A 10,234-nucleotide genomic window follows, 5' to 3' on the forward strand; every position below is an offset into this window, starting at 1 on the left:
TTCAAAATACTGCAACATGAGTTTTAAATTATGACACAGTACAATACTTGTTTCAATATTTACATGTAAATAAAATACTCCTAATTACTTGTAAAAGTAAGGTTATAAATTTAAGAATACAGAACTCTCTTTTAAAACCAAAGTGGTATTAGACAAATTTTAAAATTCCCGCTAAAAGGAAAAAGGTAAATCTGGCAACAGTGCCGTCGTTTGCTGGACATTTAAGGGCCGGTACTTTATGCCTCGACGCCTTTTAACAGCCCGTTAGTTAACGGAGGTTTAATCGGGACCTCTTTAGGGTCTCTTGCCTTGTAATAAATGCAATTATAATTATTATTATACTTATTTTAATTGTTATAATACTTGTAATACTGTAATTGCATTTATTACAACGCAAGAGATCCTAAAGAGGTCCCGATTAAACCTCCGTTAACTAACGGGCTGTTAATCGAGGCATAAAGTACCGGCCCTAAATCTACTTAGATGTACAGACCGGGCGCGTCTCGTAAATTGCGCGACTTCGCGCAATCGTACTTGAGACACTGTGTCAGGTGAGGTGTTTGAAAATTTGAGTAACTTGATTCTGTGGTGTGAAGTTCTAAAACTTTTAAGTGTGGTTAAACTTTTGTTTTATTTTCAGTGTTCTTTTTGTTGTAAGTAGAAAATGAATCGTTGTACTAAGGGCCAGTTGTTCGAACGCTAATCAAAAATGATCATTATCAAATATTTAATTACTGTCACAACTGTCAATGTCAACTTTGGTTGGGTTGCTGAAAACATAGTTAATTATGTTTTCGGCAACTCAACCAAAGTTGACATTTGACAGTTGCGACAGTAATTAAGTATTTGATAGTGATCAATGCTGATTAGCGTTGATAATCAACAATAACAATAATAATCAACAATAATCATTATCAAATATTTAATTACTGTCACCAACTGTCAATGTCAACTTTGATTATGTTGCTGAAATCATAATTATTAATTACAACTATGAAATTACTTAATCAATTATGTTAATAATTGTTATGTTAATTGATCAACTAATCTCATAATTATAATCAATTATGTTTTTAGCAACCCAATAAAAGTTGACATTGACAGTTGGTGACAGTAATTAAATATTTGAGTGATCAAAACTGATCATTATCAAATATTTAATTACAATTATATTTGATTAAGCGTACTTCTGACAGATGTCGCATTTTGAGGTTATGTTGACTGATTTATTTTATTATTTTGATTTTAATTTAAAATAAAACATAATTAAACTCTTTCTGATGTTAATTTCTTGTTTTGACTTACAAGTCAATAATAATAATAAGCAATTTTTAATAATTTAAGAGCTGCGGCTATATTTGTATTACTGTTTTACCTACAATCAATAACTGATTAGTGTTTTACATGTATTTTTCATGTCGCGATTTGATGCCCATCAAGAAAATTGATTACAGTAAATGAAACTTCTTGATTAGCGTTCGAACAACCGGCCCTTAGTGTAACATAAACTTTACGAAATATTATAACTTGAGGGCACATGTAAAAAAAACATCCAGGTAATATCATATTTTATACAGGGTGTTTGGTAAAGAATGGGCCATAGCTTAACCGTAGATTTCTGAGCTTAAAATAGGTCGATTTAAGCTAACTTACCTTAGTACTAAAGTTGATAATAACCGAATTACAGTTTGTCAAAATTAAACTTTTATTTTATTTATTATCTTGAATATTGAAATTTGGTAAGCGGGGGTTTTTTGGGATGAGAAATCTAAATTCGCCACCAAAACTGATGTATTACCCAGAGGGCGTCACATACGTCTATATACGTCTAGTAACATATAAATTGACATTATATTGATTCTATTTTGCTTTGCATTTTCATATGGAAAAACCGCGGTATTTGTTAAGACTTTGTCCTAACTTCAATCATTTTTCTTTTACACACTGCGCGAAAATTGTGGAAGCCGCCTCTGGACTTTAAACAACAGGTGTAATAAGGTGCGCAGCGCAAGTAAGAGACAAAGACATGCAAGGGAAACGCGCGCCACGCAGATTTGCAAGGTGTTGAAATTCACCCGCCGACCAAGAAACATCTCAATGTGTATCAGACAGTCATTTTGTATTTAAAACAGTGTAAATTTTGTTTGTTAGTATGTGCAACTTTAGGTAGTTAATTAAATAAACACGTTTTACATAATTGTCTTTAAAAATCCAGGGAAACAACCCCAAACAGTATTTATCTTGAACTTTTTTTGAACAAGGTGCAATACTTGGGTAATATTATTATTAATAAAACAAAGTATATTAAAATACAATGTTAAAAACTTTAATAATATTTAAAAACTTTAATATATTATATTATAGTACACATTTTATGAATCAGTAGAAACGATTAGGTATATTTAAATTTGGTAAATTATAACTCCACTCGACCAGAGCACGACCACACAACTCAAAACATATTAAAATACAATGTTAAAAACTTTAACAATATTTAAAAACTTTAATATATTATAGTATACATATTATGAATCAGTAGAAACGATTATATTTAAATTTTGTAAATTAAACTCCGCACGACCACGCAACTCGAAACACAAGTACGCAAATACGGTTGCGTGAAGCGTGGCTCGAAGTCGTAGATCCTTGTTTTAAATCTCTCCCGTCTTCACGTCTTCACTGCCAAGTGCCAACAAAACAAACCAACAGAACAAAGATCAAATTAATAAATTAAATAAAAAGTGTTCAAATATGCAGGTGCAGGTGTTGTGTGAAGAAAAAGTTAAAAACTATTACGCAGACTATTAAAAACTATTACTATTAATCAGACAATAAGAGCCATTTACGTGCCTTAGTTAGAACATGCGGACAGATGAACCCTAGCAAGTTCCACTTTCTTTTTATGGTACCATGCACCTATAGGGTACACGACAATTAGACCGAAAGCAGTAGACCGAACTCATTAGACCGAAAAGCACTTTACCGAAACCTCACTAGACCGAACAGCATTAGACTGAAATGGGAAATAAATTTAAAAAGTTTGCAGTAAATTATGCTAAGATTTTGTATATCTGTCTTTTTTGTTTATTGTATTTTTTTTGTATTATTTTATATATAGACTGTGTAAATTTTTACTCTGTACAGTGTGATATGAAATAATTTTTATCCCTTAAACAAATTAGTGAAGGTAAAAATAAATTAAGGGTAGAGTGACGTTAACACCATTTTAAATGTTTATAATAACCATCCAAATAACATTTAGTTGTAATTACATTAGTCTTATCTCTTTTACTGCGACAAGTAAAAAGAACTGCTTTTCGGTCTTCTGCTGTTCGGTAAAGTGCTTTTCGGTCTAATGCGTTCGGTCTACTGCTTTCGGTCTCTTTACAGTAAACCCACCTATAGTGCGTTGGCGAATTATTTTAATGTTATAAACATTTTTCTTAAATTGAGTGGAAAGTGGCATTTCTTTCACAGTTTTTGGCAAATGATTGTAGGGTAAGGGATGTAGTTAGTGGCCTCTTTCTTTCTCTTAAAGAAGCTATAAAAAGTATAATATTGTTGTTTAGCAACAAAAATATTAGATCACACTCTAGACCAGTTTATTTTATTTCTATATCTCATATCGCTTATTTTTGATTTTCATTTATAAAATAGAAAAAAACATCTTTTATAAAGTAATGTATGTTTGACAGTAATTGGCCCCATAAATGTAGATATCGGCCACCAAATATATATAGTTATTGGCCCCGTGATTATAGATATTGGCCACGCAAATATTATAGTTATTGGCCCTATCGATATAATTGTTAAGTTGAAGAAAATACAAACAAAATGTCTAATTATTGAAGTTTTATTAATAATATTGTGGATACCAAACAGAACCAATGAGATTCTTAAAAAATTTTACACACCTAACTAAAATGAACCAAACCCTAACTTTCTTAGTTTTTTAAATCAAAGATGAAGTACCTATCTATCTAATTTAAAGGAAAATAATTATGTTTCTCCAAAATTGTTGCCATTGACCCAAGATGTTATAAAATTCCAAACTTTTGTAATGAACGAAGCCCATGAAGCTTCAGATGCATTGAAGAAGAATATCCACATTAAGTTGAACTATCGAAAGCTGATCGAGTCTGTCTTAGCATTGACATTATTAATAAATAGAAAGCGCATTGGGGAAATTCAGTACCTAAAAACCGAGACTTATAATTCAACAGTCAGTGAAAACCAGCAAACCGATTTTCTGGATTGTCTTTCAAAAACTGAACAAACTTTGTGCAAGAATTAGAAAAGAGTAGTGACCGGTGGAAAAGGAAGCAGACCTGTTGCAATTTTATTTCCACCGGACCTTCAGAAATTCATTGAACTTCTTCTAAGTTTCCGAAGTATTTGTGTGACTCCGACAAATCCGTATTTATTTGGTAATCCTAACACAGAGCTGTGGTTGAGTGGCTATCATATTGTGAAAAAGCTGGCGACAAAAGCTGATGTTTCGGATACAACTCTGTTTACATCAACCCGTTTAAGAAAACAAATTGCCACATTATTGCAAGCAATCAATATTAAGGATGACGAAATGGAACAGTTTGCTACTTTCATGGGACACACCAAAAAAACACATGAATCGTATTATAGGTAATTATAAATTCAATTTTTTTATCATTTTTATCAACGACCATTTAAAAACTACATTCACTTGTGTTTTATCAAGTATAATGATGAACTTTATTTAGTCGTGAATAATGAATCATAATTCACAGGTCATAAATAAATGACAATTTGAGTTTATTTATATAAAAATACAACAACTTACATCTGAAGAAAAAATAAAAAACTTCTTACACCGTAGGGGATCGAACCTATATGTTTAGAATAGTATTTGGGGTTTAAAATATTAATTTCATTGCTTTTGTTCCAATTAAACAAGTTACACCAAAATCAAGTAGTATCTACTACATTTTTGATTTAAAAAAATGCATGTGTAGTACAAAAACGTTTTCATTTTGCTTTATTTATTTAAAAACCGTGCTTATTACCTATTTTTTGTGGCACTGTCCAGTGGTGTAGTGGAGCCGGAGCGGTCCGGAGCGTCGCTCCGGCACAGCTTTTGAAGGGGGAGCGGCGCTCCGGCTACGATTTTTTCAATCGAATTTTTTATATAGGACAAAAATAGATCTGAAATTGTTTTATTTAGAAAATATTGTTTTGTCCTTTACTAAGTAATTTTTACACGTTAGTTATCGTGGTTAATCAGTTAAGGCATACGCAGCTACGATTAGGTAGTTCGTAATTGTAAGCGCAAAAGTTGAGCGAGCGACTGGCAGACGGGATAGTTGATGGATAGACATGATAGACATCTCAGCGGTCCGCGCCCAGCACTACCGTGTCCGTGTCACCACAACCCTCCCCCCACCACGGAAGGAGGAATAGCCACAACAATATTGAAATATTGTGTCCTTCTTATCTCTCGCCTCTCCCCCTCGATTTCTCTCTAGCTCACTCGACGCTCCGATCACCCGCGCCCCGCCCGAGGAGCGGTAGCGGAGCGAGCTGGCCCTGTACACTGTAGACTGGAGCGATACACAGGGCAGTGAGAGCGGCAACAGACTGAGTCGCCGGAGTCGCTTCCCCCACCACTGAAATCCACTCCGTAGCTACTGCGCATCTCCAGCCCACCCGGCCATGCTAATCCTGCTCAGTTGTAGTTGCGTCTCGTCTGCTTTGCATAGTGCACGTGCACTGTATATTAATTTAGAGTTTCTGCTCCAATTATTACGTTACGTGTCGCGGATACCTACTGGAAGAGGTGAAATAGTTTTAATAGTTGTGTTATCTTTGCCCAACGTCCAAATCTGTTGACATAAGCTACCTGTAGTATCGCTATGGATAACTCTAAACCTAAACAAAAAACTTTAACCTCATTTTTTAGTGCGTCGGTGAAACGTGAACTAAACACGTTAGGCCTACCTAAAGGAACCAAGCAAGATAAATCCAATGTTGTTTCGGTTGATGAATTAGCGATTGGAAACTCTTTAAATAAAAACGAACAAATAAGTGAACCCAGCACATCAACGAATAAGGAAAAAGAAACAAAATGGCCTGACGTTTGGACAGAAGAGATGTGGACTCGTAAGAAGGAAACTTATCCTTGGATAGATTGCAAAGAAGGTAAATTAGGCTGCAAAGTTTGTTTTGAAGTCACAACTATGGGTGCTTTTAAGAAAGAACACGTTTCTTTAAGTCATGAGTGGCGCACATTTCAAGTTAGCTGTTACGGCTCAAACCGAACTAACCAGCTCAAATCACTTAGAAAAAAAATTATAGAGCACAAACAGTCCAAAGCACATAGTACTGCTCAGGCCATTGTTGAATCCTCTCATAAAAATCCTATTACGCAATTAGTTGATTCTGCAAATACAGCTCACATGGAATCAACTAAAGCTATTTTTAGGTCAACTTACTACATAGCTAAGAACGACCGACCATATAACGATCATTTCGGTTTATTAGAACTTCAAAAACTAAATAGAGTAGATATCGGTGTAGGCCTTCATTCAAGATACAGTGCTGTAGAAATTATTGATCATATATCAAAAGAGATGAAGTTAAGAATATTGAATAAGGTTAAGGAAGTTTCTGGGAAAATTTCTATCATTATTGATGAATCCACCAGCATAAGTTCAAAGTCAGTACTCATAATTTATTTGAAGTGTGAAATAAGTAAAGAAAAGTCCCCTAACATTTTGTTCTTAGATCTAGTTGAACTTCCTGATCAAAGGGCCGAATCTGTTTTTAACAGTACACTTAAGTGCCTTGAACAATATGGGTTTGACAATGGTTATTTAAAACAGAACTTAGTTTCTTTCACAAGTGACGGGGCTAGTGTTATGTTAGGGAAACACTCAGGAGTGGCAAAGAGGTTTTCAACTTTGTACCCTGATATAATCGTTTGGCACTGTTTAAATCACAGATTGGAATTGGCTATTGGGGACGCAGTCAGCGAAGTGGCCGGAGTGAATCATTTCCAGATATTTATGGACAAACTGTACTCGCTGTACAGCGCCTCTCCAAAAAACAAGCGTGAGTTAAAAGACTGTGCACAAGAACTTGACATTCAGATGAACAAAATCGGAAGAGTGTTGAGCACAAGATGGGTAGCCAGTAGCTTTCGTACCGTTTCGGCTGTGTGGTTTGGCTTTCAAGCTTTGGCAAACCATTTCTCTAAAGCCATAAACGATCCTGACAGAACATCGACTGAAAAAAGCAAATATAGTGGTTTATTAAATAGGCTAACATCTCAGAGTTTTCTACTAAACTTGGCCTTTATGTTTGACATTCTTGCTGAATTGGCTTTGTTATCAGAGAGCTTAGAGAATAGAAACACTTCTATTGTGTTTGCAGACAAACTGATAAACAGATCCGTAAGATATTTAGAGCACTTAAAGAAGAAGCCAGGCACGAAAGTTCTGGAAGCACAAATCGCCATAAAAGAAGGAAATTTTGCATCAGTTGTGTTAAAAACTAATCCAAAAATTGTATCGTTCAATGGACAGCAACTTATTTCTAGTGTTATAAATAACCTAAAGCAAAGAATGTTTGTCACCACATTTGATGGGGAAGCCCAATATGAAGATCTTATAAACTCTTTTAAAGTATTAGAACCTGAGTATTGGCCAACCTGCATTCCACCAAGTTTTGGTCAAACTCAAGTAGAGCAACTGTGCAAGAGATTTAAATTGAACGTCAACAAAGCTGTCTCTGCCTACAGAGACTATTTGGACAACAGCCGACAAGTGCCTGATGGATTGCAAGAACTGTTAAACTGCACTAAAATAATACCTTGCAGCTCAGCTGATTGTGAACGGGGTTTCAGTTGTATGAACAATATGGTTACACCATCAAGAAACGCTTTGACTGTTGCTCATGTATCATCATTGATGTTCATAAAAATCCAAGGTCCACCTCTCCAAGAATGGCAGCCTGAGACGTACGTCACTAAATGGCTGAGGAGCCACCGGTCTGCAGACGATTCCAGGACAAGAGTTGCAGAAAACCCAAAAAAGAACGCAAAGAAGGATGCATTTTGGCACTTACTTTGAGTATGTATGTTATAATTAATCTGATGTATTTATTATATGTATTTTGTTAAATACACAAGTTATTTGTACTGTATGTAGTTTTTTCAAATAATTCTTAATTTTTTTGGCACAGATTATAATGTTTGTGTGTGTTAAATAATAAAAAATATATATACTAATGTAACTTGTGGGTGTATTTTTTCACAATAATAAATTAATACTACTGAAAATGAAAACTTAGTCATTTACAATATTTGCCTAACTTACACCAGTGTTTTTTTAATTTTTGTCAGCAAGGCTTCCAACTTAAATTATAGAGTTTTTAAGGTAGATTATTATGGTTTGATACCTTAAAAACAGTTTTTAAGGTATCAAACTGTAATAATCTACCTTAAGAAAGTCTTACCATATTTTAAAGTTAAAATTATTCTTTGGAGGAGAATGTGTAGGAGGCCCTACTGTAACTACTATCACTCTAAAAGATCATTAATTAGTTTAATTATTAAACTTTTCAAAACATTTGCCAAAGGGCCTTAAAACTCACGATTTGGGTAGTAGGCTAATTTTCAAAAATTTTCCGGTAGAGGTATAGCTCCGGCACAGCTAATTTTACCACTACACCACTGGCACTGTCCATATTTCGCATACATTTTTAATGGGAAAGTTCTGTTTTCCAATCCTCTTTTAAAAAACAGAAACTAAAGGTCAGTCTACTTGGCTACATACTCAAATGTACGTACTTCTGATACTTTAACTAGTTCTGTCTCGTAGGCTTCCTCAAGACTTGTATCAGACAGCAAAAGTTGCCAAATTACTTATCGCTGTTAATAGTGGACAAGTAGCAAAGTATAAAGGAAAATCCCTTGACGAAATAACTTTGTCAGACAATGAATCATTGCTGGATGAGACTGAAGCAGAAAAACCTTTATTTCATGGTAAGAAATTCATAATTATTTATTTTCTTTTAAGGTACCAGAATGAAGGAAACTTTTTTATGACAATAAAGTTTTTTGTAAAATCAACAACATAAATTCCAATACCGTAAAAGTGAATATTTTGTTTGAAAATTAATAGGTTAATGAAATCGTTTGTTATTTGCTGTCATTAGAACACGAAGTACTGCGCCAAATTCATTACTGTAATATTGATTCGGAACACAAACAATAGTGCAATGAAAATTTTTAAATTTCAGTTTATTTTCAAAATTCGCCCCGTTAAAAACATATAGATGCTTAAATTTTCAGTTAATACGTTAACTAGTATCTACGAAATATGGAGGAATTTAAAACATGCTTTACTCACCACGTAACTTTAGCAAATCAGGTTGATATTTCATTAGGATTACTAGAAAAAATTAATATATGCAGGCATGAAGATTTAATATATATATTGTTTTTAGATCAAAATATTAATGAAAATGAAATAGAAGAGACGTGGGAACAGCAATTCGGAGAACAAGCAATGAAAAATGCGGTATTAGGTAATTATCTATTTTTCCTTATCCAGAACCAAGAATTTAAAGAACGTGGAATGAAAGATAAACTGTTATGTTTTAGATGAAAGGAAAAATAGTATAAAAAAAGGAAAGCGAGGAAAGTGGAATTCAGAGCAAAAAAATGTATTGAAAACAGCTTTCAAAGATCACATAAAAAACAAAAAAGCTCCGAGAAAAGAAGAAACCGAGTTGATAATGAAAAAACATAAAGATTTATTCAAGGATAAGACGTGGGCCACAGTGAAAGCTTTTGTTTATAACTGTTATAAAGGTTAAACAATTGCTAATTTACTTTAAATATTTTAGACTTGCACTGCGCTAGTATAAACGTTTAATTTTATTTCAATGTTTAATAATTATTTTAGTCATTCTCAGCATTAATTATAAATAAGATAAAATGTAAAATAGCTATTAACCAAATATTTAATGAAGTACTCGTATTTACTTTTGTACTTTTTTTTTCTTGCAGCTGTTTGTATTTTCAGTTTAAATTTTTTTCCATAATTCGAAATATATTTTATTTATTATTTTGTATTATTTTCTGGTTTTTCAGACATTTTTTTTTAAATCTGTAATACCTGTTGCAGGAAATTTACTCAATGAAATCGAGTAAAGAAATATCTAACAATACATATAGGTATAGGGTGTTTTATTA

The 10,234-nt window shown here is 33.4% G+C and overlaps 1 protein-coding gene across 1 annotated transcript; it reads left to right on the forward strand.

Annotated features, from left to right (window-relative positions):
- Nucleotides 1–3,977: 3,977 nt before the first annotated feature.
- Nucleotides 3,978–10,031, forward strand: LOC126892068 (uncharacterized). The gene is made up of 3 exons (XM_050661501.1): nt 3,978–4,641; nt 8,856–9,019; nt 9,484–10,031. Exons 1-3 carry the CDS (start codon nt 4,583–4,585, stop codon nt 9,642–9,644), a joined length of 384 nt encoding a protein of 127 aa, XP_050517458.1. The 5' UTR covers nt 3,978–4,582; the 3' UTR covers nt 9,645–10,031.
- The last annotated feature ends 203 nt before the right edge of the window (nt 10,032–10,234 follow it).

This window comes from Diabrotica virgifera, chromosome 9 (assembly GCF_917563875.1).
Source record: "Diabrotica virgifera virgifera chromosome 9, PGI_DIABVI_V3a".
In the NCBI taxonomy this organism is placed as follows: Eukaryota; Metazoa; Arthropoda; class Insecta; order Coleoptera; family Chrysomelidae; genus Diabrotica; species Diabrotica virgifera.